Consider the following 15,519-nt stretch of genomic DNA (forward strand, 5'->3'; position numbering starts at 1 on the left):
GTGTTCGTTAACTATCTGGTAATCTCTCGTATAGGAGAAGTCAAAATAACACTGTATTTTTTCCTAATATTCCTCCCAAAGGATATACCGGGCCCCAAAGGAGTACCTAGAGTTTTACGTCTTGCATGGGTTCTAACTTTGAAACCACCTTGTGTATTTTGATAGAATTTTGGTATAGTGTACTACAGATACGATTCCATGATTTGATGTTGAAACCGATAGGTTACTATCATAAGGTATCCAAAAGTGGATGAGCTGAGATGTGGCATAAAAATAAAAAAAAATATCTATTAAAGAAATTTTTATACATTTGCTTCTTCCTATTTCTTTTTGGAAAAACGAATCCCAGTAGTAGAATTGTCCCTGATTAACACTTTTAAAAAACAATTTATTAAATATACAACTACTGGATAATGTACCTTTTGACTATTGTAAACAAACAGCAGTACATCCTACTGATCGAAGAGACTCAAATATTTGGGAACACGTGCGGTAATGCAGCTTATAAACCCAATGCATACGTGTCTATCGTTTGTCAAGTTAGTTTAATACAGTTTTACTCTATAGGTACATATAGTACCACAAACATTTAAAGTAGATAACGAGTACTTTTTTCTCTATGGACACATCTAAAAGTAACTTCGCGAATTTTGATTACAAGTACTTGTCCCCCTCCTACCTTGGGTACCTCAATCAGTAAACCTGGAACGGAATTTTATTTTGAATTGAATTATATCACAAATTTTTATAAATAAACACAAAATAATAGTAACTTTATTACCAATCTATTCCTAAAGTTTTTACCGTCTTTCAAATGTTTAATGCATATAAAACACAGTTTTAATTAAGTACGGATGAAGACGTACCTACTGAGAGAAAAATCTTGCTTGAAACAGTAACAATTTTAAAATTGAAAATATCAAATATTTATTGCTATATAATATATATTAGTGTATTAATTAATACGCAAAGATAAAATAATTTATTTACCTATATCATTTATATACCTATATTTATTTTTTAAAGTTAAATAATTATTCAAAAATTTTTTTGTAGATTATGTTAGTGTTTGTCCAATAGTTGTAAAGATATATTTATTAGAAGAAACTAAATATTTACTACATTACTACTTGACTGAAATGGACCATGTAAACACTTATTTTTAGGTAAAAATGTGTTCCCTTAAATTAAATATTATTACTACACTATTTAATGCGCAACCACGAATAGTCTACGGAGCATGTAGTGTAGAACAGCATCAGACGTTATTGTGCATACATAGTTTAAGGTGTGAATCTGCATTATTATGGATGTAATGAATAATTACTATCTGAATGAAGTTTGAAATGCCTCTCTGACATTATACTCACAATTTAATTGGTTAATCGAGTCTTAATCACAACTGAAAATATTGTTGCTAATTAATAAACATGTATGTATTTATTTATTTAAAATTGTTGCATATGGCAAGCATGTTGTGTATTTATTTGTATTTATACGAACTATGTAGAAAACATATTGCTTATTGCCAGTTACCCAACATTTCGCAAAAGATAATAAAAACGGAAATCTTTAAATTCATTATTAATATATGGTGTTATATAGTCTTTCCGATATCAATTGAAGACCAAAGAGCTAGTCAGTATGTACCAGGTTCGGTCGCTGACGCAGCAACTCGGCATTGAAATATTTGAAAAACTTGTTCCCATATTTATTTAGCCATACCCATATACAGGTCTGATCGAACTAAACGTGGAGGTGGTAGAAATGTACACGCCCAGTTCAAGAAAGCGCGCGCGGGCAAACGACGCACAAACACAGCCACACTGGGCGACCGGCCATAAATTTCAGTTGTTGATAAATTGCCTAGCAGTGCAGTGCAGCAATGCAATATATTTATATTATTTTATTGTTGATTATTTTTATTTAATAAATTTTCTAAGCGAAACTAACAACCTTACCTTGTCCTTCCCGTTGGTTCTTGCCGAGCAGTAATATATTTTAATGAAAATGTAAATGTTTTTTGATATGTCATAACCAAAATTTACCATCAATATAATAAAATTGTTAGAAACTAGAAATTTTCTACATATTACCTATATACAAATTATTATAATTTTTTTACATTTAGCAGACAACTTTTTATGGACGCCTATGAAATTCATTAAATTTTATTGCTAGGCATTTTTATACATGTTCAACTGACTTCGGAAAGACTATACCAATTACGAGTCACTATATCGTTGATTTCAATAAATCTCATAAAAAAAATTTCTTAGAATACGTTATAACTTTCTCTGTACCTGTTATACAGTAAACAATTGATTGTCATCTGTTAATGATGCTGTTTCTTACAGGAGCTCAGAGCGTTATTTTAGCTTTACTTTAAACGCTAAAAGTAGCCATTATTACAAACACACAGAGCGCTATGTTCGTTGGGTTTCCTGGCCATACAAAATGCTTACAACACATATGCTGCATCTGCAGTGGTAGATGCGATGTAGCAGCTTTTTGGCCATATTTTTAAAACGCTGTCGTCGCTGATGACGAGCATTGTCCCTATGAATAAACATACCTACTGTTTTGTGAAATAAATTTAGTAATATGCATAGAGGAATTTACTAAAAATTAATTAATATAGCGGTAGTGGAGCATTTAACCAAGGTATAAGGAAACATTCATACCTGAAGAACAAATTTTTTTTATGCTGATATTGCAAGAAAATTTATAAGGAAATAGCAAGCTGAGGAAACTAGTGCTGTGTGTAATCCTTGTAATATTCGGTACGTAGAGCTTGTTCAGACAAAGTTTTTCAAATGCTTCAGTAACTGACAATTAACAATTATAAATATTTAATTCATCCCACTTTTGAACATATAACCTTTATAACAAATTTGAATAGAATGGCAATAAAATCAATATCTACAAGTTTCAATTTTGAATTTCGATTATAATCCAATTTTGTTCCATTAATTTCATAAGGAAAACAAAAGAAATGTCAACTTACTATGTAAAAAACTTCATACTTTTATATTTTAACACAGTCTATAAACATCAAATTCACGGTTCGTTTTTTCAACAAATAAAAGCCGTTTATTTCCCAGGGAAGGTATGCGGCGCTATTGTGGCCGACAAACAATCAACGACAAATTCGCCGGATAGTGATTAAATGGGACAAAGCTCGTTAAAGAATGACTCTCTTTAAATCGGCGGCGGCATCGGCGTTAATGTGCGTCACAGACCACTCGCTATAAAGATATAATAAACCCACAACAATTATGATATAATAATTGCCAACGTATAAAGTGATGCGGTATGCTATGGGTACAAATTACTGAATCGGAGCCACAAAAGAGGATTATTACTTCGTAATTTATTGGCTGTGGTACGTTCCACCAAGGAAAATTGACGACGATTTTTAAAAATATTTTGGAATGTTTGATGGAAAGTTATAGGCAACACATTTCTGTTACTGAAGAGTGACAAGAGAACAATAATCGTCGAATTATCACTTTTTACGTTATAGCAAGACGATACAAATTTTCTGTCCCAAGGACTTTTGATCATTTTGATATCGAAATTATTTCCAGTGAAAGTTGTCATCTTTCTTAATAACTTTTATTAAAAAAGTTCTTTCTCTTCATGTTCAAAAGATACAAAATGATAAGTACAGAGAAAAACACAGGTTCGGTCAAGTCTGTTACTGTTACTTTTATCAGAGTTGCCATGGAAAATAAGATGTTTTCAATGTTGTTTATATTCGCTGCTGACAGAAATCGTTTGTTTCTATAAAGCCGTACTATTAATTTCAAATGTTTTCAAGCTTCCCCAGAAATCAGATTCATATCTACTTTTTCACTGAGTACTACTTTTTTCTAAGAAATGTAATAAGAATGTTTGCCTTTAATTATTTAAGTTGATAGTTGAAGTTTTATCAATCTACGTTAAATATATTCAAACACATTTTTTAAACGTGACATTTTTTTTAATTCCAACACTGTACATCAGAAGCCAGTGTGGCTTTAGACGTCTGATTCTTTTAAGACTTTTATGTCTGAAAGAATTCAAGGAAAACCTCCTAAATTTATGGTATGGACTTAAAAACACCCTGTATTTATTTTCAGTTTACAGTTGATTCTGTAAACTTCGATTAATAATTATGGTATTTCAAAATTTCACTAAAAATAGAAACGGAAAGTAAGGTATTTTCCATTTTTTAAAATAAAAGTACATAATTGTATTAGTTTTTACCCTAATTGGAATTTTTGCCCTTAAAAAAATCCGTGATGGTACTTTTTACATAGAGATAATGGTAGCAGTTGGCCATGGTTTTGAATTATACAGGGTGATTCAGAACTTATCCAAAAAATTTTTTAGTAAAATGTAAGTACAGGGGACTTTTTGTAAAAAAAAAAAATAAAAAGAACAGTTCGAAAATGATTTAAATATACACTTTCGCACGGCACTGGAAATAAAACAAAGCATGCGGTAGGCAATCGGTACCGCGGCAGAGTATAATAAAAAATGAACGGACAAAAAATTAAGGAAAGAAATAAATAAAATTTTATACCACCTATTTTATATCGGGAAATGCAACTGCTTTTGACGTTATTGTTATTATTAATTAATAAAATTAATTTGTGGTTTTAATTAATAAAATAATTTGACATAACTGATGTTACAACACCTGTTCAAAAATTTTGTCCACCGACGTGTAAACACATTTGGACCCAATTTTTTCGAACTAACACAAATGTTGTCTTGCTTCACTATAACACAAATGTTATCTTGCTTCATCATAAATTAAAACGATGTCCATCAACTCCGAGTTGCTATACACGTAAACTATTTTTGACACTTGAAAAAGTAAACACTATCGCAACAACGAAAATACTAAAATCGGATTTCAGTATTCGGAATCGCTTGAGGCCACGTGGGCGAATGATGCTAGAGACTAAGTAGCCCAGCGATGTAAAGGTTGAAAATACTACAACTTCAATAATTTTTTTCTCGGAAACTATAAGGATTTTACAATTTTTTTTTACGTTATTGACTTCATTTTTAAAGATAGATCTATTCCCAAATTTCTTGGATAAGTTATCAATCACCCTATATAATGAATAGGATATGTCTTCTATAAAATTTCAAGGTATTTACAATGACAAAAAAAAGTTCGATAGTAATTTCTTTTGACAAATTTACTTGACATAATTGAATTTAGTAGGAGACGCGCATGTAATATTTTTATTAGGTATACAGGATGTTTTCAAAAGAAGTAGCACAAATGGTATTGGCTGTCTGTGGGGCGATTTGGATGGCTTTTTCTTGCCGCGGCACAGTTTTTCCGACATTCAATAAATACTTGCAGTATATCAACATATTCATTATTAGTAAAATTATTTGCCAAAATTCTTGCCAAGTTATCGCAAAAAAAATAAAATTATTGGGCAACAAATCCAAGGAAACACTGTTATGAGTCACAAAAGATCTAATGACAGAAATTAGCACGACAGCCGCTTGCTTAAATTTTTCTTAGTTGCAATCGTGCGAGTTGTAGCGCGAATGATAATGCATTTAAAAAATATATAAATGGTTAGTTTTAAAGCAAAAAAATGAGAGAGGTAAAAGTTTTAAAATAAACCAGGCTATCCGACGTATTTTTTAATATTCAATTTACGTCAAACAAAAAAGTTGTAGCAAAAAATAGGTTAGAGGATGCTTATTTCAACCCCCTCCAGGAGCAGAAATTTTCGAAAAATTGTTGAGACGTTGAACATGCATTAGTAGAAAATTTATGTAAAATTTAACTATTATAGGTACCTTTTATGGTTTTCAAGTTACAGCTGCTTATCCATATTTTTATGAAAACTTTGAGATACTGTATCTCTTAAGAGCTAAACATTTTATGGAAACTTTGAGAGACTGTATCTCTTAAGAGCTGAACATTTTACTAAGGTAATTTTTATGCAAACCGTGTTCTTTTTAGCTGTAACAGGTACTATTCGTGCTATTTTAAAAACACCCTGTATAATTTTCTTTATTATCGCAAACCTTAAACTCGTCTTCTATTTATTATAAAAAATAATACCATTAGTAGGCTTTCTTTTAATTTTATGAGTATAAATGAAAATATGTATGTGCATCGAGTTGAAAAAAAAAACACCTTCAAAAAATTTTCCTTGGTGGAATTATAGTGCGAAACGCCTAATCACATTTGTATCTAAGAATCATCAAACATCTGTTATACATTTAGATCTCACTTTGCAGGTCACACAAAAAAATGAAATCACAACATAATTAATGCCCAATTTCATGCGGCATCTTCTTAAGGAGGCCCCGGTCTCGGGAAAAGAAGGACCAACGTACCTGTAGGTGACCACCCAAACACCCAATAAAGGGGCGTAGTTTTTTTCCCAACAAAACAAATTATACACAAAGTCCGTCTCTAAATGTCCTTTGTGCAAACAGAATGTTCACACGTATCAAGTGGTATTGTCCTGGGAGACTGCTTTGTTTACCAGAGACCAATATCCAATTTGTTTCGATGAACGGCGGCCGAGCACTGGAACGCTTTGTTTGACTAATTGCTTTTTTTTCAGTCTCTGCCGTAGCGCTTCCTTATTTTTTGAGAAACGTCGTAAAACCAATGCACGGGGTGTCCCAGCAAACAGTGGTCGTATGGCAACTACAGAAATCAATTTATTTCAACTTAGTTCAAAAACTCTTCGTTTAAAAGTTACAGAATGTTAAAATTTGATTTTAGAAGTAGTTCTTCCTTAATATGTGAAAACCGGCATAAGGCTTCGGAAAAAAACATGGGAATCAATATAACATATCTAGTTCCTATAGTAGATTTTTGGTCTAATGGGATTTAATATTTCAGGATTCTAATAAAACAGAAAAGTTACAAAAAAAATCATTTGTTTTTTGTGATCATCTGTGTAAATCATTTGTTATGATATTTACATTAGTATGCGCGACTTTTTTTATGTAAAATATGTGTCTGTATTTATATCGTTGAGTTTTTGCCAGTAAGTAACATTTTTGGCCAAAACTAAAGTCGTCTGGTTATTTAAGTAACAGGTCTAAATGGATGATTCGTCAAACTATCGTAGGTTTTTGAAATTATTTATTGAGAAAAAAACGGTTTTATTGTTATCGTAAATCCACTTATTTTATTTCGTAAGTCAACTACTTACGTTATTTTTTGAGCAAAATTTAATACAGACAAAGTATTAGAAGGCTATATTTTACATAAACATAAAACATAAACACTTATTTTCAGGTGAAAATCCTTAATGTTTTTGAATTTAGTGCCCTAACAAAACCCTAAAAACAACCTCAGGAGAAACCTACAATTTAAAACTAACATGAAAAGAAATTATGCCATTTCTTGTAAATCTTAGGTTATGTTGTTTGCCACACTCTGGGAGAAAGCCATCGATATAATTATTATTTGTACCACCACCTTTTGTAAATTCCGGCCCTGTAAATAGAATGAAACTTGTCTTGGGTTTGTCAAATAATTTTATAAATAAATAACATTTGTAACTTGTTTGTTTTATTTAAGTTCTGAAGATGCCTCAATACAGACAAAAGTCGACATTCAGAGAATTTGTTTTCTTACAAATAAATTTATAAATAAATAATATTTGTAACTTCTTTGTTTTATTTAAGTTCTGAAGATGCCTCAATAGAGACAAATTGTCGACATTCAGAAAATTTGTTTTACTAAATTCCCTTTCCTTGGAAATCCCACCATACTATTTACCATGTTAATTTTGCTAATCCAATAAATTAAATAAATATAATTGCTGGTTTGAAAAAAAAACAGGGGCTCAAAAACTCAAAGAGTGACATAAAAGAAACCCCATTTTTCGCCCCTTTTGCTATTAAGATTCCCTTCTGAAATTAATTTACTTGTGAAATAAAAAAAAAATTAAAAAATACTAAAAGAAGATAAAAAGCCAAAAAAAAATTATAAAAAAAGCAGCAAAACAAGAAAAATATAAAAAAACATAAACCTTTTCATGGATTAGTACAGTGACGTGGTGAAGAGGCTTACATATTATTGAAATACATTTCAGTAATATATAAGTAACCTAATCTTTTTTAGAAATGTATCTACATGTTTACTTTTTAATTCAAAGGCTGTCGTATACAAGGTTTGAAGTATCTATCGAGATTTGCTAAGTCTTCAGTATAAAAATACCGATTCCTATAAATTCGGTTATACAGGGTGGTCCGAATTTTATGCAGTAAACTTCGAGGGTGGATAGATCTCTTTAAAATAATATGTGTTTGCCTTATAGACATAGGTCTGCAACGGTCCCGTTTTAGAGATACAGGGTGTTGAGGTTTTTAAAAAATATATTTTTTGTTTATATCGCACACTACCTCATAGGTGGTGTAGAAAGGAGAGTAAATAATTGCACTTCCTTTTAAACATAAACAAATATTCTTGTAATATTATCGTTAGAAGTGTCTGCCACAAGGGGATTGTATTGATATGAATAACTTGAGAACGGCGAATCTTGGGGAAAAAATTAAAGTCACCTTTCTTACGTATTTTATGCATTAAAATATAAGTCAGTTACAATGACATGTAAAAAATGCAGTGGCGTAGGTTTTTTTTGTAAAAAAGGGGGTGACCCCTGTCCAGTTGTACACCACTGGTTGAACCTTTAAAGCTCATATTTCATGGAATATAAGGCCTACTATCATATATTGTATGTAACAAATTTCATTGAGATCGGTTAATAGATTCCGGAGATATAAACAAAAAAATAAATTTTTTTCGACAACTTCAACACCCTGTATCTCCGAAACGGTGCCGTTCCAGACCTATATTTATAAGGCAAACACATATTATTTTAAAGAGCCCTCGAAGTTTCCTGCATAAAATTCGGACCACCCTGTATAAGTACCTCACTTGAACAACGTTTTTGATAAAATATGACAGATTCGAAAAGAACGGAACAAAAACTATGCTCAACTAGTCTATTCTAAAGTATCACCACAAGCTATAATTTAGACCATTTTTTAATCGAATTCATGTGGTCGCCAAAGGGGCGAAATTTTGGGTAACTCTTTACTGTTTATGTGAGAAACGAAAGATTTTCAGAACAGTATTTGTATGAACTTCTTTTGTTCCCTACATATTCTACAAGTTTGAAAGTATTAGATGAATATTATCTTTTGGGATCCTCCTAGTTTTTCTTTCTGAATGAACTCGTGTATAGTTCAACCTATTTCATCTGGTCGTCAAGATGCACATCCTTGAACTAACATAAGTAAAATCTGTTTACCAAGAAAACGTTTGGATAATTTAGTTCAAAATTATGGTATATGACTATCAAGAATATATATTTCTTTGTGTATATATAAATTATCCTTAATTTAAGAAATACTTTTTTGTGTGACATGTTCATTATGAAAATTAGTGACTACTCTTCGGGTAAAACATAACTCATCAGTAAAAAGAATTTTCGTATTAAAATTAAGATCGTTTCTATAGTCATATCCAACGGTACGAGCAAAAATGGTTTAAGGAATGAAATCAACCTCAAATAAACCTTGTGCTGGTTGGATAAGGCAAGTTGTTCCCTTAATAAGGTTGATGATGCTTTTCCAAACTCTCGTTCCTTGTTCCAGCTTCCTTGTGATTGCCCTTGGTTCTTATTCGAATATAGTAGAATTGTAGGATAATTTCAATATCTCTCGCTGCACAACGCCATCCAGAACGTTACTTACTGTTGTCAATCTTAATTCACTATTTATGGATAAACGTAGTTAAAAATACATATTTTGTAAAAAACTAATCATCTTACAGGAAAAACAAATTCAAATAAACATATTTAGTTGCTTAAATCTTTCTGATCAACGTACTGAATCTTCTCTTTTTACTAGAAATCTAGCCATTTTAAGAAACTGACGAGTAATTTTTCATGTGAAGTCGACAAATAATTAAAAAATAATGCAGCCATTTTCCTTGAGAGAACCACAAGTGAAGAAAATCACATCCTCTCGTACGCTACTAATATAGGAAATGAAATGTTTGAATATTATTTTTGTTTTTTTAATTTTTGCTGTCTACGAAAATTTTTTGTTAAAAATTACCCTAAACTGTTTTGACCCTCGTAGATGAGTTTCTCAAATATGTTTCTTGCTAAACTTTGACGACAAGAAGATATGTGACTTTTTTGAAAAATTTATACTGTCCCCGGCGCATCCGCCAAATTATAGTAATAATTAAATCTTGTTTGAAAATGATATTTCGTTTATTCTTCATTCTAAAAAATATTCATACTCTGTTATTTACTTCTTAAAGGTTAGGTTTAGGTTCTTTATTGGTAGAGGCCCCAGCTAAATGCTTGTTTTGTCCATTTTTGTGAATCTTTTTACGATTCTCTTTAAAATTTGTAGTAAAGATAGTACGAAAACCTTAAAAATATAAAAGTATCTAAAATTTGGTTTATTTTTTTTTTGTTTGTTAGAACGTAGATAACTTCTTTATTAATAACCTAATTTTATAATATTTAAAAACATTCAGGTTTAGAAGAAGGCGTGTTTGTAAAATTTTATAATGCCCATCGATTGCAATTGCTTTGGAATATCAAACAATTTAAACAATTTCTGTAAGATATGTTAGTAAAGACTATGAAAATTCATTACAACGGAGAGTATGCATCTGAGACTGTGCGCAAATTACCTGGAATTTTCGGTAGATGGAACTCCCCGAATAAAACGACACATAATGAGTACCCTGTAGACAGGGTGTTTCATTTCCAAACGAACAATAATGATGGAGAAAGTAATTTTAAGCAAAAAGGTTCATGTGTCCTAAAATGCTCCCCTGTGGCACTACGCACCTTTCCTACAATATCTCGAAAAAGCTTCGACATACATTGATAAAATTTTATACAAAGTTACTATTTATTACTATTTATTACGAAGAATTACTTTATCTAAACTAAATTGACACATTATTTTCAGGGGTGTCCCTACGGGGGGCAAGCCAAGGTATAAAATCCGTAACTATTTTTATTTGTCAAATTCGTACTTCATTTTTCCTTGGAAAATCGGAATCCTTGACCATTTCTATATAAAAAGGATATACCTGTTTCATATAGGGAAAATAGAATTATAGGTTCTTTATAATTTTTAATTTTCAGTAGAAGCATAAGAAGTTAAAAACGGCTTTTTCTGGAAAACCGTTGCAGATATCGTGATGAAACAAGTATATCTTTTTTATGTAGAAATGGTCAAGGAGTTCGATTTTCGAAAAAAGAATTACGAATTTGACAAATAAAAAAAGTTACTGATTTTGAACCTTGGACTGCCCCCCGTAAGGACGCTCCTGAAAACAATCTGTCAATTTGGTTTATAAAAGATAAATTTGTCTTAATGGACCCTTTAAAGCGGCGTAGCGCCACAGTGGGGCGTTTTAGGACACATGTAGATTGAACTTTTTTGATAAAAATTACTTTCTCTATCATCTGTGTTCGTTTGGCACACCGGAAATGAAACACCCCGTATATCTTAAAGAAAATAAGTTAACAGTGAACGTGACTAATTTGCTAGTAAACACAATTAGTTAACTGTTAAATAATTATATTAAATAGTAATAGAGGAGACAGATTTGAAAGAAATTACTGCGTTTTTATAACTTATTGAAATTTTATAAAATATATTATGTACTATGATATACAAGGTGTTTGTAAATAAGTGCGAAATATTTTAGGGAGAGGTTGCCGAAGTTATTTTGTGAAAAAAAGTTTATATAAACGTAGGTCGAAATATGCTTCACTTCCGAGATACAGAGTGTCTAACTTTTATTTTTTATTTATTTTTATTAACTATTTCAAGAGTTTTAAAGATATTGACTGGAAATTTGATGGTTGTATTTTATTTAGAAATATTGACAGCAACCTACTAGATAATGTATCAATTGAAATTAAAAATACACAACTTGAAATAAAATGTTTTAATTTTTTTCCTCAAAAACGGTTCATTCTACGGAAAAAATTGAAGAGAGCAATCTCATTCAGAATTGATAGCGGATTTCTAAAAAAAATATCAAAACAGGAAAAACTCAATGGCGTACCATTTTTTTTATTAAAAAAAGGTTGTGGCATTCTCGTACTGGTGCAAGTAAACATATTCGGATCACCCCAAAAAATGCATATCCAAAGCGTTTTTCAAATTGTTAGACTTTTCAAAATTTTAAACTTGTTACAAATTATCATTAAAACTAGACAGAATTCCAACCTAGGATTAGTTTAGGACAAAGGAAATGATTTAATGTAAACTAATGTTTCTCTCAGTCTCATTTAACGAATACTTTTGCTGGTTTAGTCGTACTTTGTTATTTCAAACCTAATCATAAGTTTCTTCAGTTTGGCGGTAATATCTGCTTTCAATGTCATGTACCAACTTTCAAACATACTCTGTATGAAGCAGACCAATCTTATATAAACAAAATTTCTCTCACGTCCAAATAACCCACGGCTAAGACCAGAACAGTTAGTGCATTCATCCCACACCACAATGATACTTAATGCCATTACAATTTTCCGTGCGGTCAAACATTCTGCCCAATCCGCCCATTTACCCTCCTAATCTGCATTACCCACCGGGCCGAATCAAAGGCGTCCCGTAAACGCATTCGCAAATCCCCATTGTCCGCTTCTCGTCCGCCACAATCGACCCGGAGACGTATTGACGTTTGCCGAAAATTCCGTGTCATTAGAGCGCGTAGCAGGCCCTGCTAACAAGTGTAACGAACGGCCTTTCAGGGATTTACATCTTATTTTTATGCGGTCACGCATTATTGTCGGTGGGGTGGTTGAAATCTTGTTTTTGTTGCTGATCGAATTTTAGATAATCGCTTCTGTTCGGTCCCGTCCCGTCCCATCGCTAACAATGGAGGAATTTATAATAACAGTGGGATGGAGAGCCCGTTTGTGAAAAGACTGTGGAACTTCTGTCTTTATATAATAATATTTGTGTGACATATAAAGTAAGAATTTCTTAAAGAATCGATGTAAAAATACGTCTGTTTTAGGTACTTAATTACATATTTATCCAATACCTAATTATGAAAATAAATAAAAATGATTTGCAGATTCGATATTTATAACATAAAAAAATACAAGTTAGAAACAGCGGAGGATAGGGGGTCGCGAAATATTTTTCCATACCAAGGGGACCGCGACATGAAAAAGGTTGAAAAACACTGCATTAAACAATGAAATTAGTCAGACCATGCACAGTGCTACGTATCCTGAGAAAGGAAAAATATTATCCCTACAAAATTCAACTTGTGCAGGAACTCAATAATTGTAACTATGTTCGAGGAATGCTGAACAGATTACACCATTAACTTAAAATATATATCATACGGAGCAGATAATATTTTATTCTTGAACGTAAACCATTTCTGAGATACAAGGAACATAAGGGGTTTTTCAATTTTGCACAGTTTGTTTTATAATGAAAAGCGAAGAACTGTTATAAATCCACATAAAAGTAAAATTTTGTAAAATTGGGAGATCTATCTAGCCAATAAAGGGACTTTACACAAATGTTGATTTAAAACATTATTTCTCCTATATCTAATTGGAAACAATGGTATTATACAACATGCATTTTTAACCACAAAAAAAAGTGAATACCTCAAATATTCCGTAAACCATAAGAAAGAAAATTAAATTTTATATCTGTTTGTATCAAATTTAAGACATGATAGACAAATCAAGTTATATGAATAACTTGATTTGTCACAAAACTTTTATTTTTCATTTGAAATACATTACCTATGCAAGTAATGTATAAAATTGGTGTTTCAATTAGTTTCATACTTGAAAGAGTGAGTTGTAAAGTAGGTTTTTTTTAATATGAAATATTAAAAAATTCAATAATATACAAGGTATTTCATTTGAAACTCGAAATAGTGTGAAAAAAGGATGCAACTTTTATTTGAAAAATGTTTTGTTTTAGGCACTGATATCAGAACTATGGAATCATTTATCTTAAATGGGACAACTGTTAATCAACCGCTGTAATCAATATTTCCAAACGTACCTTAGTTAGAGCAACAAATTAAAACATAAATTGTAACCTCTCTTTTAAACTAAGATGAGTTTGGGCACAAACACAGCCGCACTGGGTGACCGGCCATAAATTTCAGTTGTTGACAAATTGCCTAGCAGTGCAGTGCAGTAATATATTTTAATGAAAATGTAAATGTTTTTTGATAACCAGAATTTACCATCAATATAATAAAACTGTTTGAGGATATAAAATATTAAAATATGTTGTTGGCCAAATGAACATAGGTATAATAGAAATTTTCTAGACATCATATGCAAATTATTATTTTTTTTACCTTTAATAGAAAATTTCTTTAGGGACGCCTATGAAACTCATTAAATTTTATTGCTAGGCGTTTTTATACATGTTCGACTTACTTCGGAAAGACTATACAACGTATTATACTTTCAGGTATCGAATCGACAAAAATTATCTCAAACAAAGTTTACATTAAACGGTAAATATGTAGTGTTTCATTAGACACAAATTTACAATTTTAAGATTATTGTTTTAAAGCTGGGAATCCCCGCATAATTATCCGTTGTTTTACGAATTTATAAAGAAGCGACTAAGGTTAACCTTCTGCCTTATCAATTCTCGATACATTGTCCTAATATGCAAATTCATTGACTCCGATTCCGTAAACATTATGAGTGTCGATAGACTTTCCCAACAATCAGCAACACTATTCTTAAACGAAACCAAATATTTGCCAGGTGTTAAATATTCAGTTGGTCAATATTTACAGTCGACTCTAAAATTGTTTAAGAAGCCTATGTCGAAGAAGCAGACCAAGACAATAAGACAGAAAAAGTCTTTCACTCTTAAGAAAAGGGTGCGGAGATTTAATATTACGCAATGTGCCATAAATCACTATGCCCATAATAATTTTTTATCTGTAGCAATCAAATTTTTTAATATTGTAGAAATTTGACATATAGCTATTTTTGCAGTTCATATAATGCATTTACAAATGGAGTTAAAAAATGGCAAAAGAGTTTTGTTTGTGGTTTTGTAAAAAAGTAATTCCTGCTAAAAAATTCTGATTGTGTGTAATCAAAATTTCCAAATATTCTAATTAAAGGTTGGTGTTTTGAAATTCGATTCTATGTGATTAAAAAGTAGCATAATTGTATTTCTGAAAAATTAGATAGGCTTTATTAAGCAAAAAAATATTTTGTCCAGGTCTTTTTCATATTAAAAAATTTCATTAAGAAATTAAAAAAATTAAAATTTATTTCCATGTTCCAAATTTGGAAGCTTACTCTGATTTTTTCCAATAAACTGTGTACTATTTTCGTGTAAGACCGGCAAAAATTGATTAAAAATTATTTACAATTAAAATTTATTTATGGTAATGTTTAAAATTTGATGGCAATCAGTTTTAATATTATAATTATAATAATCACACCACAATGATACTTA

General features: G+C 31.0%; 1 protein-coding gene across 1 annotated transcript in view; it reads right to left on the reverse strand.

Annotated features, from left to right (window-relative positions):
• Window positions 1–693: 693 nt before the first annotated feature.
• The window catches only part of LOC108910352, a 47,376-nt gene continuing 32,550 nt past the window's right edge, over window positions 694–15,519 (reverse strand). The window contains exon 5 of the mRNA XM_018714924.1: window positions 694–702. Coding sequence (XP_018570440.1) covers window positions 694–702 — 9 coding nt within the window. The remainder of the gene's footprint in view (window positions 703–15,519) is intronic.

This window comes from Anoplophora glabripennis, unplaced genomic scaffold (assembly GCF_000390285.2).
Source record: "Anoplophora glabripennis isolate ALB-LARVAE unplaced genomic scaffold, Agla_2.0 scaffold349, whole genome shotgun sequence".
Lineage (NCBI taxonomy): Eukaryota > Metazoa > Arthropoda > Insecta > Coleoptera > Cerambycidae > Anoplophora > Anoplophora glabripennis.